The sequence below is a fragment of the Mercurialis annua genome, linkage group LG5 (assembly GCF_937616625.2).
Source record: "Mercurialis annua linkage group LG5, ddMerAnnu1.2, whole genome shotgun sequence".
In the NCBI taxonomy this organism is placed as follows: Eukaryota; Viridiplantae; Streptophyta; class Magnoliopsida; order Malpighiales; family Euphorbiaceae; genus Mercurialis; species Mercurialis annua.
In genome coordinates this window covers 1,716,758-1,733,650 of record NC_065574.1, presented here as the reverse complement: position 1 = coordinate 1,733,650, position 16,893 = coordinate 1,716,758, and the positions used below count along the sequence as shown (strand labels likewise).

General features: G+C 31.5%; 3 protein-coding genes and 1 non-coding gene across 5 annotated transcripts; 3 read left to right on the top strand and 1 right to left on the bottom strand.

Annotated features, from left to right (window-relative positions):
* Window positions 1-38: 38 nt before the first annotated feature.
* TRNAE-CUC (transfer RNA glutamic acid (anticodon CUC)) lies at window positions 39-111 on the top strand. The gene has a single exon. It is a non-coding gene; the product is annotated as a tRNA-Glu (tRNA).
* LOC126679936 (uncharacterized) lies at window positions 43-1,803 on the top strand. The gene is made up of 2 exons (XM_050374959.2): window positions 43-307; window positions 885-1,803. The coding sequence occupies exon 2, from the start codon at window positions 913-915 to the stop codon at window positions 1,654-1,656; it is 744 nt and encodes a 247-aa protein (XP_050230916.1). The 5' UTR covers window positions 43-307; window positions 885-912; the 3' UTR covers window positions 1,657-1,803.
* A 709-nt stretch (window positions 1,804-2,512) lies between these two features.
* On the top strand, window positions 2,513-4,746 carry LOC126679935 (fructose-bisphosphate aldolase 1, chloroplastic). The gene is made up of 6 exons (XM_050374957.2): window positions 2,513-2,784; window positions 3,041-3,310; window positions 3,396-3,505; window positions 3,644-3,734; window positions 3,832-4,101; window positions 4,322-4,746. Exons 1-6 carry the CDS (start codon window positions 2,608-2,610, stop codon window positions 4,598-4,600), a joined length of 1,197 nt encoding a protein of 398 aa, XP_050230914.1. The 5' UTR covers window positions 2,513-2,607; the 3' UTR covers window positions 4,601-4,746.
* An 820-nt stretch (window positions 4,747-5,566) lies between these two features.
* On the bottom strand, window positions 5,567-8,610 carry LOC126679946 (B-box zinc finger protein 19-like). 2 transcript variants are annotated; one of them, XM_050374970.2, is made up of 6 exons: window positions 8,287-8,605; window positions 7,519-7,615; window positions 7,298-7,413; window positions 6,966-7,205; window positions 6,745-6,827; window positions 5,567-6,025 (listed from the first exon to the last, which is right to left on the bottom strand). In XM_050374970.2, exons 1-5 carry the CDS (start codon window positions 8,377-8,379, stop codon window positions 6,750-6,752), a joined length of 624 nt encoding a protein of 207 aa, XP_050230927.1. In that variant the 5' UTR covers window positions 8,380-8,605; the 3' UTR covers window positions 5,567-6,025; window positions 6,745-6,749. The 2 variants fall into 2 exon arrangements, with proteins under 2 accessions (XP_050230927.1, XP_050230928.1); XM_050374971.2 differs by lacking the exon at window positions 5,567-6,025 and having other exon boundaries at window positions 6,775-6,862; window positions 8,287-8,610.
* Between the last annotated feature and the right edge of the window lie 8,283 nt (window positions 8,611-16,893).

Here is a 16,893-nt window from a genome sequence, read left to right as displayed (position 1 = left end):
AGTTGATAGGATCCTTAGATTAAAGGAGGAACCAGAAATCCGTTGTAGTCTAGTTGGTCAGGATATTCGGCTCTCACCCGAAAGACCCGGGTTCAAGTCCCGGCAACGGAATTATCTTTTTATGTATTATGTCAAACTACGTCGTATAATGTTGGACAGTTTATCTCTGAATTTTTTTATAGTACTTGGAAAATCTGCAAACGACGCGTCGCATCGCTCCTTTGATCCACTGTTCTTCTATATCCCCGTCACTGTGTAACAATTTCAATCTGCTAAAATTAGGGTTTTGGCGGTATAATCTGATTCGGTACGTTTTTTTTTCTTAGATTATGCTGTATCTTCTTTAGTTGAATTTTAATTGCCGCACATCATCACGTGCATGAAAATAAGTTGACAATTTGTTGAATTTCAAGTAATTTTATTGATGATTCAGTAAAATTTTAATAGTTGAAGTTTCATGGACTATTTGGCTTACTTCACACTTCAAGAAGCTTTGTTTTGATTTTTGATTTCAGTTTAATGTTTTGCTTTAGTTTTAGATAAAGTTTTGATCTTTACAATACTTATTTATATGTTTGATTAAATTATGATTAATTAGTTTTTAAGGATTTAAACTTGAAAATCATTGTGATTTTTGTGGAATGGTTGCGGGTTCAAACCCCGGCTACACCCTTTTTAATAATTGGAGAGGTTGGTAGAATTTGGACTGAGCTGCTGGCCAAAGTAGTCCGGAATTGCCAGGCGGGCAATCCACATTCCGGGGGTTAACAGTGATTCTGGGCATTGACTTGGGGGAGTGAAATCTCGTCACCAACAAAAAATAAAGCAATTTATTAAATATTTACTTTAGGGTTTATCATAAATTGCTGTCTTCTTTCTTGCAGACTTTGTTTCCTTGTATGGTATAATCAGATGGCTTCTACGGATGATGTAGTTGTAGAAGGCTCCTTTTCTTCTGTTCTTATTGATTCCTTGAAATTGAGCAGTGGAGAAGTTCTTTCTGCTGAAGAACTAGCATGGGTTGATTCTTGTCTTGTTAGTGATCCAAATACTTCAGATGATGATTGGAGTTCTGTGAAAGATGCGTTGATAGAAATCCTCGGTTTGCAACCTGATTCACATAACACGGCTGTAATTGCCAGTAGTGATGATAGTTTATTTGTAGGAACTGACGTTGAGATGCTTCCATCTACGGAAACTAGAATCGTTGAGTTCCGTGAAAGAACTAATGACGATTTTGTCTCTGTCGAAACCAATATTGTGACGGAAGAAAGAAATTATGATTTTCCGAGTAAGGAGGAGACTAGCATTTCGCTAACCGAACATTTACAGGGAGATAACACAAAAAGTCCTCTAAGAAATGTTTTTCTGCCGAATTACAAGTACGAGGAAGAGGACGTGGGTGAATTTGTTGATTCAGGATCTGGTATTGGTTATTCAACGCCAGAGCAATCGAAACAGGATATCTTCAAGGTCTGGGATTTGGAACTTCAATCAGAGGAAGATGAGCTTGTTAACCTGTGGAACAAAGCCCTCTCGGGTGGTTCTGTTAAATCGGTGCCGCTACTGGCTGATGATTCAGGGGCATGGAAAGATTTGAAAGCTGAATCAGTTGATGACTTAATCTCCAGCATTTCAGACTTGTCTTTGAAGTAGCATTCTGAATAGATAACATTGTACACATTACAGTCTTAATCTTCAAACTTGGGTACTGTCTGAGTCTTAGTAATACTGAGGTAACAGAATGTTGTAACTCCAAATTGAAGGCCATATAATTATCATCCTTGTGAAGTTAGGTTAAAATTACTGTTTTTTCCTGAAGATTAAGAACTCGCTGTTATATTTCCTGCTAAGTAGCATGGAAACTTCATTCAAAAAAAAATTAAAATAAACTGTTTCGCCGTGTCCGTGTACAAGTGACCTATTTCTCTATGTCCATGTCCGTGCTACTCCTGATTTGAAAAATGTAAGCTTGATTTGGCTCAAGTACCATCAGCCTGGACCAAACCCAACCTTAGGATTAGCTCTATGTCCTGAAAATACCAGTTCTGCATTAACATTGTCTGAATTTTGGTGGAGATCCTAGTTGGACCCACCCAGTGATACACTTGGACCCACATTGGTATAGGTGGCATTTAATAGTCTTAAACTAGTCACTTGGAGTAGCTGATCTGGCAAGATGTCTGCCGTTGACCACCAGAATCTGGCAACTAAACCATGACCATTAATTAGAAGAAGCTAAACAACAAGTTAAGAACAATTAGAGCCTCATATTTACTTTTCCAGACAGTGAATATGATGCATAACTCAGCATTTTATCACACTATAATTTGAATTTTATTTACAAGGTGAGAATAAAACCATCTATATCAACCACTTGTACACAGTGTCCAGGTCTGCCATGCTATCATCCAAATGGCAAGCTCTCATTGGCTGAAGCACAACAGCCTCAAATGTGACATCTTTCTGATAACACACTCAAAGCTAAATATAAGTAGAGTTTGAGTACATCTTCATATGTGGTAAAGAGGCATTAACTTTGAGAGGAGATAAGATAATATTATTTCATTTTGCAGTTAGCCTCTCAACCCAAAGCCTAACAGAAAAATGGCCTCAGCATCACTCCTCAAGTCATCACCAGTTCTTGACAAGTCTGACTTTGTCAAGGGTCAGTCCCTTCGTCAGCCTTCCGCCACCATCCTCTGGTGCAACTCTGCTGCTGCCGCCCCTTCCTCCCTCAGCATTCGTGCTAGCTCCTATGCCGACGAGCTTGTCAAAACTGCGGTATGTTAAAACTCTTAACTCAATTCATTCAGATGAGTAGCACGAACACTTCATTTATCAACGTGTCGCTTTTTGGAAAACATGTTGAAAACTTAGCGTTTCCGACACAAAACTTTATTTTTAACATAGGAAACCTTAAACTAGCATTAATTTATCGTGTTCAAGTGTCCTTATTTCCGTGTATCCGCGTGCATGCTACTTATAGAAACTATATATAGTAATTAAGCTGACATTAAGAAATATTTTGGATATGTAGAAAACTGTTGCCTCGCCCGGACGTGGTATTTTGGCTATGGATGAGTCAAATGCTACTTGCGGAAAACGTCTTGCATCAATCGGATTAGAAAATACCGAGGCTAACCGCCAGGCATACCGTACCCTTCTCGTCTCAGCACCGGGCCTTGGACAATACATTTCTGGAGCTATCCTCTTTGAGGAAACTCTCTACCAATCAACTGTTGACGGCAAGAAGATGGTTGATGTTCTTATTGAGCAGAACATCGTCCCCGGTATCAAAGTTGACAAGGTAATTAAGTTCGGCTTTTCAAGTTTATTTGATGCTAAAGAGTATTATATTGTTGTTTAAGCTTATTGAATACTGAGAACAACAGGGTCTGGTGCCTCTTGTCGGTTCCAACGATGAATCATGGTGCCAAGGTCTTGATGGTCTTTCTTCCCGCACAGCTGCTTACTACCAGCAAGGTGCTCGTTTTGCCAAATGGTACGCACTTTACTTATTTATATGTTATTTTGTACGAAAATAGTCTTATGTATTGGTTTATGTTTCCGTAAACGCTTCTGAAACTCTGAGACTATATATTTATAACATATTCTTGCAAAATTTGTCGTTTTGATATAGGCGTACTGTTGTGAGCATTCCAAACGGACCATCTGCGCTAGCTGTGAAGGAAGCTGCCTGGGGTCTTGCTCGCTATGCTGCTATTTCTCAGGTATAGAAGAAACATTTTGGTTCAGCTAGATGTTTTTTGTTTATTGTTGTTATGAATTGTAAATCTGAAATTTTCTGTATTTATTGGGATGTTTTAGGATAGTGGACTGGTTCCAATTGTGGAGCCAGAAATCATGCTTGATGGTGAGCATGGGATTGACAGGACATTTGAAGTAGCACAGCAAGTTTGGGCTGAGGTTTTCTTTTACATGGCTGAGAATAATGTTTTGTTTGAGGGAATCCTTCTGAAGCCTAGCATGGTTACTCCTGGTGCTGAATGTAAGGAGAGAGCCACTCCTGAACAAGTTGCTAGTTACACCCTCAACCTCCTTAAGAGAAGAATTCCCCCATCAGTCCCCGGAATCATGGCAAGTTCCTATATCTCGTCGGTTAAAATCATGGAAACAAAAACGCTAAAACGAGCAAATTTTGTAACGAAGATGAAAAAACGATATGTTTTTCATTAAAATAAGTTATAAATATAGTCAATGAAATTTCTGTATAAAAATGTAGGACTCGATAGTTTTCCGTGATTTGATGCGAAAGGCATGTATATACTAACTGAGAGTTGTTCTTGTATTCGAGCAGTTTTTGTCTGGTGGGCAATCTGAAGTTGAGGCAACTCTTAACCTGAACGCCATGAACCAGTCTTCGAACCCATGGCACGTATCCTTCTCATACGCCAGGGCTCTCCAGAACACTTGTTTGAAGACATGGGGAGGCAGAGCGGAGAATGTTAAGGCTGCTCAAGAAGCTCTGCTTCTTCGTGCCAAGAGCAACTCGCTGGCTCAGCTCGGCAAGTACACCGGTGAGGGAGAATCAGATGAAGCTAAGCAAGGAATGTTTGTCAAGGGCTACACCTACTAAGTTATGCTATAGAACTAAAAGAGATGATTCAAATTGCAAGAATTAATTTCTTACTTTTGTGTGTTAAAAATGGTTTGAAACTATTTTTGTTCTTTGTTAAAATGAACTTTTAGCCACTTAATAATAAACCCTATTGCTGATGAGAATTAGTTAGCCCGTGTACTTTAAATTTGATGCATTATAAGCTTAGTGCTTCTGCAAATTGTGTTAATCATTTATCAATTCCTTTGGTATGCTAAGATGTTTTAAGCCATTGGTCACGTATATCTAGGGATGTGCAAAAACCGAAACAAATTGGGTTGAAATAGTAAATTTAATTTTTTTGATTCAATTCGGTTTTATAAGTAAAGTAATTTCAATTTACTTTCAGTGTAAACCGAACTTAACAGAAAAATTGAGCCGATGAGTTCAGTTTTATTTGAATCGAATGTACAACCCAGGTATATCACTATTTAGAGGGGGAAATAAATGCTGACGTAAATTAAACCAACTATATAATGACAAAGAGCAATCAAACATAACCATTAAAACAGATTTTTGGACAAGGCAGATTTTGTCTATTGTTGATCTCATCAAAGCATTGGTCTCCATCATATGACTCAAACACCATTACCACGCAATCCCCAATCCTCAATTATGGATCACAGAAGATTTGTACTTTTTAAAACCGTCCATCGGTCGATGAGTCGATAAAGATTCATTTCGTTCTTCCAACTTGACATAAAAAAAGAGTTTAAATTTGTAGTTTTGGATTAAAATACCGACATCTTGTCAATTTTAGATAAGTTACTATCAAAACTAACGTGATATTCGGATATAAACTGACAAAATGGACAAAATGTGGGTTTTTTTGTTTGTCCGAAGCTTCTAATTTAAACTCTTATCTTCTATTTCAAGTTGGAAGGGCGAAATGAACCTTAATTGGCCAAAGAATTGTTCACATTCTACATAGCAACTGATTTCAGGTCAAAGAAATAGAACAACTCTTTACAATCGGAATATATGATTTCGAGTGTATCAATATAAACAGATATGCACATTTTATATAATCCAGCATCTAAAATGTAGCAGAATATCCATAATATGTCCCAAAATAGATGGTTTTCAATTGATCGTAGCAAAATCATGCAGTGGATTCTGACTTCTGCATTTTGAACCAGTTGCAGATCAAAAGACATGCAACTGTAACAATTTTCTTTGTCAAGCGCTAGCATCCTTCGGAAGCCGAAAATTAAAAGAGCAACTTCGCTTATCAGCAATCGGAAAATTGTTCGTAATAGATGAAGTTGCTCTTTTCTAAGAATTCAAACTTCTCATGCTACGCTTGTCGATTACAATGTGGCTGCAACCAAAGTGTCAGCCAGAACAATATGGGTCATCCCTAGACCAAACAGCCATCATGATCCATCTTCCACTGCTTTTAACCTGATAATTAAGTATGTTCATTATATAAGATTAACCACCCTCATTTTGAATACACGGCCGTTTTGCTTAAGTTATAGTAAGAAAAATCACCATACATTGAAATTGTCTAAAAGAAGAACCAAAGCTTTGTGTTTCTTTTCAAATTTTATCCGATTCTTTAAGTTTATTAGTTTTAGCCTAACATGTGAATTTAGTAACGAAACTAAACTCCACTTAGTTAGTATATCCTTGACCAAATAAATTTTTTATTTCACCTCATTTTTTATGCCAGGTAAAAATATTCCACTTTTGTTTTTTCTTTATGTGTTGTATCAATATTTATGTTAATTGTTTAACATTAAGTAATCAATAACTGAATAAAAGCCTTTAGGACCAAGAAAACAGTTTTGGAAAATGTCAATTCAGCTCAAGCTTTCACAAAGTAAACCAGCTACCATCTTATGAATAATAGAACAAAATAAAGACCATATGACACTCGTAAACCAGAAAATTAAAAATCCGTTTTTTATTTAAGAACAAAATAAAGCTATTTACTTCAAATGGTTCAAGAATCGTAAGGCTGTGCAACATGATGAGAGATTTAGATATCTTTTTAATCACAAGCAGCAGAGCTCTAATGTTAATAAGTAAAAGGTCTCACGTTGATCATTAGTTTGTGAAGCACAACGCTTTATATCTAAAACAGGTTTAATGGTTTGTGAAGTATATAGGATACATACCTTGCTTACTTTTCAGGCTCTCTTTTGAAGGATCCAACAGGAACAACATTTTCAGATTCATGATTAACATCCATACCTTGCTCCTTAAAAACAAATATGGGAATTTTATTCAGTTATGCTGTAATACAAAAGCAAGAAATTGAAGCCTTAGAATGTGCACGATAATGTGGCCATGAAATATAGTAGATACAAACAAAGAGAATCAATCCAAAAGCAAAAACCTGGTTAGTTGAATTCTGCCCAATTATCCGCTGCGGTCTAGCATTAAGATCAAATTTATTGTCTATCTTGCCATCAGCATCAGCGTTATTCTCCTCCATCATGACAGGAGATGTTCGGTGATTTTGGTTATTCTCTCCCATTGTAAGTCTTAGTGGCTGAATTTGGTCCCGTCTTACATCATTTTGATCAAGAGCTTGCTGCCTTAGTTCATCCAAACGGTCAGCTTTATCTCCCGGAAACTAAATAAGACAATCAAAGGGAGCATATTGATTTTAGAAATCTTCTTCTCCAAAGTAGCTAATACCAAGCTCTAAAGCTCAGAGAAACAGACCTCTACTCTCTGCCGTAATAAGAGATATCTCCTGTGGGTTCGTTTACCACCAACATGCACAATCATATCGCATTGAAGACACAAGGAACTACCATCTATCCCACAGTAAAAGAAAGCTACAAGCATGTTGCAAGGGGAGGAAAGAAACCTCAAAACTCTAATACAGAATCCACATTCTTGCAGGAAAAAAAAAACGAGAAGACAATATTTAGAGACCATACCAGGTGCACTCTCACATATATCACAGCGCGGAACATCACTAGGATCAGCAAGGCCCACACGGATATGCCGACTAGCAAGCTTGTTACATTGATGAACCTGTAACTCCAATTACACAACAAAAGTTACATGACACAGGAATGGGAGTTTTACTTAAAACACGACGATCATCATGTTATCAATATGAAAGCATGTAAACAAACAGCCCTCCAGATTCCTAATTACCCAACTACAAATTAAACCCAAGAAAGTTAAGATAACAATTGATTAGATACAAGTTTAGAACTTTCCCTTCTAATCCATATTCTAATCAAAAATCACCCATAAGTTTACAGTGATGGTCAACTAAATAATGAAACTGAACTAAATTGCTCGGATGCGGAATTCGCTTCATTAGCATGGACATACATACAGCAAAACTACATCAACAACAAAATAAAGGTATCACAAAACCATCAAATAGATTAAAAATTTAAATTAAATCAGCTAATACAAAAGAACAAGATTACAATCCAATTTCAAAACAGATAAACTAAATCAGCTAAAGAAACTATTCTAAACTAACTAACTAGCTTGACAACACAGCAGCATAAGAAAAAACATCACTTAAATTGAAATTTCAAATACAGTAAGTATATTGGTAACTAATTCTTTTTAAAAAATTACTATTCAGCTTCACAAATTCAGACACAATCCATATATTAAAAAAAAAACATTTCGCTATAAAGTTGTGAGTTCAATTCCTCCCACAAGCGTTCCAAAAAAATTACCTTCTCGTCGCAAGAGCGACAGAGAGCAGCTTCATCAGCAGCACAGAAAATGATCGCAGCTGCACTTTCACAGACATCGCACAGTGTTCTCATATTCCTTAATTTAATTCTTTTACTTCAATTTCAAATCAGTTTTTAAAATACAATAAAAAATTTGGAATAAACATCAATGCTCTACATTTATCTTCTCTTCAACTCCATTACTGCCTGAAGCAAAATTTGATCAGTTTCTTAAAAGAAAAAAAATAAACAGAGATTTTAATTTGATTTTTTATAATATAAGAGGTAAAGAGGAAGACAAATGGAAAAACTTTATTTCAAGTCTCTGTTCCCTTCTTTTCTAGTACCCGCTTGTCTTGCTTCCTACGTTGTTTTTTTTTCATTATTAATTAATACAAATAAATTAAAATACCTTTCTACTGAATTTCAAAGTTTAAGTAAATTGATATTATGAACTTAAATTAATTATATTTTTTTTTTTCAAAAAAAAATTAATTATATTCAAATTCTATATTTTGTTAATTGTCGTAAATTATATGATAATTCATTTGTGTGAAAATCTCTATAATTTATAAATATATTTTGACATATAAAATTTTATTATTTTATTTTTTAACTGTGATTTTATAGTTTTAGTATAAATTTGTTTCTTTTAAATTTTTAATTTACTTTATTTAAAAAAGTGATCTGGTGGTTTTTGTTTTTATTTTCGTACAACATTAAATTTTAAGAGCTTAATGTGCTCTTGCAAAAATGCAAAAATTGGTTAGCATCCATACTCTCCATAAGAAGCATATGGTATTGCTAAAATGTTAATAGAAAATATTAAGTGCTTCATAAATGAATTTATGAATAGTTTTACCAATAAACTATAATTAAGCCCTAAGCAGCAGACTGGTAGATCGTGATCTTAAATTTTCTCACGAGCAATTTCCCTTCTCTAATACCGAAACAAAGTATAACTAAAAAATATATAAATATTAGCCACTAAACTGTTAGTTTGTGGATTCAATTTTTCATATAAACACTCTTCCTTTTCGATTATAGAAAAAATAAGATAGTTTTATTTATTTTTAATTTTTATGGTATATTAATGGAGATAATTTAATTAAATGAGTTTAATTTTTATGGTATATTTTATATTTTAAATATTGGATATATAAAATAATAATTGTTCATTTAAATATACAAGATAAATAAAATAACACTTAATTTACAAATTATTTGTTGCTATGACTTATGAGATGAGCTGTTTAATTAGTGATCTGTTCACTAATAATATTATCAAATCCCACTCTCTATCATGTGCTGTCGCAAGCACGTGAAAATTGGTTGCCACGAATGACACAAGGCTTTCAGTGAGTGGGTTCCACTCTCGTGTGATGCGAGTGTTAGCGGCATTTCATGTTATTGTCTATTGATGTGGTGGCAATCATCCCCTTGTCTTGATTTCGTATAAGGACCCACAAGTACACACGCCCGTATAAATTCTTGGTCTCCCCTCCATGCAATCTTTTATTTTCTTTCCATCAAATGAAAATAATCAAATAATTAAAAAACAATTTAAATAAACAAACTGAAATACTACATTTAATAATAATTTGGCCAAATATTGTAAAAAGGCCAAACTTTTTATAAAAATTTCACAAAAGTCCCGACCTTTCAATTTTATCGATTTTGGCCCAAAACAGATTATTTGGTTTCAATTGTGGCCAACTCTTAATTTGATTTCAATTTGCCTATGTGGCGCCTACATGGCATGCACATATATTGAAAGGTCAGGATTTTTGTGAAACCAAATGATCCATTTTTTGAAAATCGACAAAATTGAAAGGTCAGGACTTTTGTAAAACTAAATAATAAGGTTTTGGCCAAAATCGACAAAATTAAAAGGTCAAAACTTTTGTGAAAGGTTTGGCCTTTTTACGATATTTGACCTAACAATTATGATTCTCCTTTTTATATGTTTTGATTTTAATTAAAAATACATAAATAATTATTGTAATATTGCATTCTATCAATATGAGACCTATTTTTGTAAAAATTTATAAGACTATAAAGTTTTAAATTTTTATTATTATTTTTGAAAATAAAATTATTAATTTCTCAAAAATTATTATAAGCAAAAAGAAGCAGATATAGCATATTAATGAAAATTATAAATTTTGTCTATAATTTTTAGAATTTTCATACTTAAATTGCATTGCAAATGGATTGAAAATAACTAAAATAAATGTTCGGGTGAGATAAAAGTAATTGTTAGATAATGATAATAAAAAATAATTTTGATGATGCAATTTTATGTGAAAATTTAAGAGTTTATGCTATTATTATTAATATTATTATGTTTAAGAAACTTTTTATTTTTATTTTAAATCATTTATGATATATAATCAATAAAAAGCCAAAAACAATTATATAATTTTTTTATTAATTGTTCAATCTATGTTTTAGTAGCAGGCTATATTTGGAAAACTAAATTGATTAATGATAGCATATTGATTTTACATTACTTTGTCACTTATATATAAAATATTTAATTGAGATTCAAAAAGTCCTTACTAATTTTTTTTATTTTTTTTAACAGAAGTAATTATTTAGTCGTTAGCAGGGCTAATCAGTATTATTATTTGTTTTTTAAACAGGTAAATCACGATTTAAAGGGTTGAGCTCCCACCTTATGCAACTCTAAAAACCTGGCCATTAGACCAAGTCTTCATGTGCTAATCCTTATAAATTTGACTATAATATTATAAAATAAATAATGAAAAGCATATACATAAAAACATTTAGAATAAAGTAAAGATGTTTGGCCATAAAAGTCAGTAGGATTAGCTGATGGCCACATAGCTGAATGAAAGCTCCTTATCAATAATTATGAACCACCAATCTCATATCTCTCACTTTGGCCCACTTTTTTCTTTAAATCTTTTCTAGCACTTTCTTTCCATTTTCCAAATAAACATAGCATCCAGCTCATTTTATTTTATTTTAACAAACTTAAAATAAGCCAATGACCAAGGCCATAGAGATTTTTATTCTAGTCTCAATGGAGATAAAACTTTGAATTATTATGAAAATTTATAAAAATTTATCAAGAATAACTTGAAATTTAAAAGAGAGGGCTACAAGTATCGGTTGCGGCACCTTTCCGTCATATACCTCTATGAAAAAAGTTAAAATAAAATTTATTATTATAATTATAAAATGCATCGTAAATTGTTTTAGATTTGATAGAGATACAATAATTTTCAGCTAGAAGTCTGTTAATTTTAGCTTTCTCTTTATAAAGGTTGTGTTTCTTTCATAAGAAGATAAAACACCGCGAACAAGCAATTTAACTTATAATAAATTTTGTAGAAATTCTATATACTTTGAGAGTTACGAATCAAGTAATAAATAATAAAATCATAATTAATTCTATTTATAAAACATATTTGGACGAATTTGGATCAGATTCAACTGAACTTGGCTCTTTTAATTCGAGTTTAAATTTGGTGTTAGTCCAGTTCAAACCTCACATTTTATATTCAATGCTACCGCATACATTATATTTTATGCATGCTTGAACCAGATTTTGTCGAATCTATATTAGATGTTAAACAATTTAAAAGCTTAAGTGCGTTCAAAAAGATGAACTTATTACTTATTCAGGCTTGTATTGTGCTTGAAATAAAAAATAATTGTCCAAATTAGTCCTGGTGGACAGACTCAGTAGATATCCATGCCTATGATTAGGCTTATATGTAACCCATCTTACACAAATCCAATTCTGCTAAATACGATTAACATATATTTTACATGTCACTTTATTTTTGATGTTCACATCTTCATAAATTCACAATTTTATAAGATCATTCGGTGTTAAGTTATTGAACATTACGAATCAACCTTACAAAAATTAATTGTCTCATGCTACATAGCATTTATTTTGACTTATAAGTTATTTGACTCCCTTTAATAATCCGACGTGAGATTTTATTAGTCCAACTCTAAATCTTTAAATATATATTTGAAATCGGACAAGATCATTTGATCGTTAGGCCATTTAATATTCGTATATCATGTAGAAACTCTGTTGACAGTAAAAACAATGGACCGATTTTGATATAATAATATTAGAAATCAATAAGATAGTTCAATCGAGAACTATTAAAACTCGGTAGATCAGGACTTTCGAGTTGGGATTCAAGACCCATAATTTCTTATTCGTATTACTTTTACTGTTGATTTTTAGCCGGACTATTTATTTTTTTGGTTTTTCTGTCAAATGTCTTAAAATTTAAAATATTTTCTTGTATTTACAGTTTATTTAATTTCTAATTTCAATATTAGTAGTTATAATTATATCTTAATTACTTAAATCGATTCAAAATCTATATATTTGTTAAAGTGATATTAGTGAGGTGGGCACGGTTCACAATTCGGCGGTTCCGGTTCAGAACCGCCGGGTCACAGTTTAGCTATGGCCACCACATGCCTCACTTGACTAAATCAATTTAAACTATTAGGACATAAATATTATAAAATATTAAAATTGGTCAATGAATTTAGCTAATTATAACACTCAGATTCAAGGTTTTCATATAAATAATGAACCATGGAAGAATTTGTCTACTACCATATTAGTAAAGTACATTGAACTAATTTAACATCAAATTCACTTAATTTAAACCTTGCTCTACTAACAAGGTATTTTTTATTAGACTAATACAATACTAAATATGAAATTAGATGGGTCTACCCACTTAATCATATACCATTAAGATATAAGGAGTTCATATAAAATTAAGATCAATCTAATAAAAAATGAAAAAGACTTTTACTAAACTTTGCAATATTAGTGGCATAATTTTAGCTAAAGTTGTTAGAAATAGACTATCATTCACCATCATGATTTTAACATAATATGAAAAGAATGTGGAGCTACTCTGCTTTATTTAGACTAAGAATTGTGTGTTTTTACCACTTCTACAATCAAATTATAATTAATCAACAATTATCACCAAAAATTTCAATTTCTCCAATAGTATAATTTAAAAGCACAATTTTAAGTACTAATGCATATAAGTTTTTTTAGATAATATCAATATTTTGTGATTAAAAATTAAAATATATTTAAAATATTGTTGTTAAGTACGTAAATATCTTGCTTGTAGTAGTATTATATTTAATTTCTAGAGATGTTCGACCTTTATTTCTTAATATTGATAGAAAAATTTAGAAAGGAGCGTTATGGGCAGTCGTTTTTTGATTGTCAGTCGCTCATCGTGTTGGTTATCTTTTCAATTATCTTATTTTGATTCTTTCTTCGATTATCAACCGGTTTTTTCTTCGATCAATATTTTATTAATTTTCCAATTCAACAACTGCTCATTGTAATAAAATATATGTGAAAAACTGAGCATGCTTTGTGGTTATCATTTTCACCATACACCATCACTTGGTCCTATGTTATTATTGCATTGCAGAAGAATAAAGGCAAAAGGAAATAATCAACCGAATGTATAAATTCATTTATCATCATGAATATGTTCAATCTTTTTTTTTACCTCCTTTTGGCCTCACATTTTACTTAGTTCCCAAGCAAATAAATATTCACAAATAGATGCAAATATCAGCCCAATCCATCGTTTATTTTGATAATCATATTTTCTTTTATTTTGTTTCCTCATACTTCTGATCATTGTTTCACAGTTTTTAAAAAAGACCTAATGGTATTAAAAATTAAGCCTTTTCGATTTTTTAGAAATATATCCAAATTTTTTAAAAGTTATAAATTTATACAATTTTTTAAAATCGATTTAATATTTTTTAAAATTAATTTATCCGAATCATGTGGCATTTCAGTTGATAAAAATTTTTAATTTGAAAAAAACCCACATACTCAAATAAAAAGGCGGACCTAGGAAGAGTTTATTGTGGGGCAGTTATTCATCTTATTTTTTGAATCTCTAAAAAAATATGAACATATACATTAGTAGTATAGTTTTTTGACTTTCTTAAATTTATTATATTACCCATCTTATAATTTTTTGGTACAATCTTGCCCACATTATACATAATTTTTGGGTCCGCCTCAATTGCTATTATAGTCATAATTAAATTTAGTTTAGCAAAATGAACAGATTTACAAAGAATTTGTTAAATTTAGATAGATTTACAATTTTTAAAGAGTTTGGAGAATTTTTGTTTTAAAAAAAAAGACAATTATTGAAGAAGGATGAAGTATTCTTGAAAAATAACAATTTTATACGATAATCATATGATTCCACAAACTTCATCTAATAACATAAATGTTAGTTATGTTATAGTGTAGTGACTCATATATGATTTTCATTTATAATTTTTACATGCGTAAATTTGTATCATTTAGTAGCTAACGACGAGTGAGCACACTTGCTAGATTCCGTTCAAGTAAATACATTGACATTGAAATAATGGTAGTAGAAGATTAGAAAGATTGAAAATGAATGGTAATCTCCCGAACAAAAATAGCATAGTATATGGACTTTTAGATGGATTTATTAGCCTTTGAAATTTGGATTATTATAAGCATGTTAATTTAGGAGGATAACGCAAATCTAAGCAAGTGTAGCAGCATAATGTGAGGAAGATTAATTAAATGTTTTAAAAAAGTTGGGAGTAAACTTAAAACTTTATTGATTAGCTATAAACTTTATCCACATGATCATCTGAGTTGGCTATCATGTAAAAAGAATAGGAAATTCGTCTCTTTATTACTTTTATGTTTCTTCTTTTACAGCTTTCATTACTCCAATTATTCTTCCATTTCATTTATTTAGCAAGAATTAATAAATCTAACTATTTTATGAAATGCAATAACAACTACAGAGAAATAAGAACTGGGTGCACTCTATTTTTGCAGCTAATCTCAAATTTGGTTACACGATTTTAAAAATGTCGGATTATTTCATTGTTTTAAATTAAAATTATCATTTTTTAAAATTATATAATTAACGTTCACTAAATAATACCACGTATTTTAAAAGAAAATTCTTAAGATGAATAAAAGTATAAAGTTATATTTATATATTTTTGTATAGAGAATTAAAATAAGTTTTTTAAAATAAATAAAATTATATTATTATATTTTTAGAAGTTAGATTTATAAAAGAAACAATTTTACCATAATTTGCATAGTAACTATTGTGTTTGATATTAAACTTTTATTGATATAATTTTAAATATAAAGTGGCCACAAAAAAGCCATATTTTTCATCAAAAAAAGCCATATTTGATATTTTTTCATAATAAGATAATTATATATTTTATAAATGTAAATTTTTAATATTTTTTATATAAATTAAGTATTATCCTCAAACAATCCTTCCTCCGGCCATGCATTGTTAATTACATTCCGTACATGATTTCATAAAATATTTACATAATTACTTTTTTTTATTCAGCATTCACTCACCGTAAAAATATCATAAATACACTATAAATACATTGTAGATATACAATAAAAACACCACACAAAAAATAAAGAAAAATAATTTTTAAAATTTAAAATGTAATTTGAAAAAAAAACGACACTCAATGTAATATTTTAAAAAAATGGGCACCGCCGTAATAAAAGTTTTAAAAAGGTGTCCTTGGAATTTTTTCCTACAAACTATATAATATATATTTTTAATCATTTAATTATAAATATATAAATTAATTTATAGTTTTATCCATCTTATAAATTATTTTTGAGTCCATCATTACTCTAATAAATGATATATTATATAGTTTGGTTTATTTCGTGGCTCACCAGTATGTAGTTAAATATAACCGACAAAACGGTGCCATTTCTCCTCATAATATTTTCTGTTGGCGTTACCTTTAGATCCATCCTTCATCACCAAAAGGAGATCATGAAATTTATTGGTATACTATTATTTAACAAATAAAAGAATACATCATAAGGAATGTAGGCTAATTATCATCTATAGGCCTAACTTTTGAATCTCAGTCCATAAACTCTATAAGTTTTAATTTTCGGTCAGTAAATTCTATAGCAATTTTGGCTAACATCGTTAATATTGCTAACATGACACTTAGAAAAGAAATTGAAAATACACACACAATCAGCTAGACATCATTAACACATCATCAAAATTCCCAAAAATCTAAAATACCTTAAAAATCCACGTGTCGATGCCAAATAAATCTTTACCATCTTTTCATGCCCATCAATTTCAAGTCTCCTCATTATCGTTGCCGTTGCCGCCTTACCACTTGTCATCACCGCCGCCTACCTCCTCACAGTTAAATTTGCTATCTTCACAAGTCGTGAATTTGCTCGCTTCTAGATCATATCATCCTTTTAGTCGTCTTCGATGTGTCTCATCTTCAAAATATCTCCTCTTCATCACCCGTCTCGCCTTGTGCCAACCCATCCAACGAGTTTACAGCTGAGGCAATTAGATTTTATAGGCGGAGACAACTTTGGCTTGGGAAGATCGACAATGTTGAAGGGGGTCGATCACAATTGTTCACTATAACCAACAACGTCAACAAATGAATTTTTAGTTAGGATTTTTAGGGTGTTTCGAATTTTTTGAATTTTCAATGATGTGTCAATGTTATGTGTGTATC

What these genes read in the sequence shown, in the direction of transcription:
- LOC126679936 (XM_050374959.2), top strand. Translation starts at nt 913, where the DNA reads ATGGCTTCTACGGATGATGTAGTTGTAGAAGGCTCCTTTTCTTCTGTT.
- LOC126679935 (XM_050374957.2), top strand. Translation starts at nt 2,608, where the DNA reads ATGGCCTCAGCATCACTCCTCAAGTCATCACCAGTTCTTGACAAGTCT. An exon ending in CCGGTATCAAAGTTGACAAG is followed by an intron (nt 3,311 to 3,395) that starts GTAATTAAGTTC and finishes TGAGAACAACAG; the next exon opens with GGTCTGGTGCCTCTTGTCGG. An exon ending in GGTGCTCGTTTTGCCAAATG is followed by an intron (nt 3,506 to 3,643) that starts GTACGCACTTTA and finishes GTTTTGATATAG; the next exon opens with GCGTACTGTTGTGAGCATTC.
- LOC126679946 (XM_050374970.2), bottom strand. Translation starts at nt 8,379, where the DNA reads ATGAGAACACTGTGCGATGTCTGTGAAAGTGCAGCTGCGATCATTTTC. An exon ending in TATATGTGAGAGTGCACCTG is followed by an intron (nt 7,414 to 7,518) that starts GTATGGTCTCTA and finishes ACATGCTTGTAG; the next exon opens with CTTTCTTTTACTGTGGGATA. An exon ending in GGCAGAATTCAACTAACCAG is followed by an intron (nt 6,828 to 6,965) that starts GTTTTTGCTTTT and finishes TTTGTTTTTAAG; the next exon opens with GAGCAAGGTATGGATGTTAA.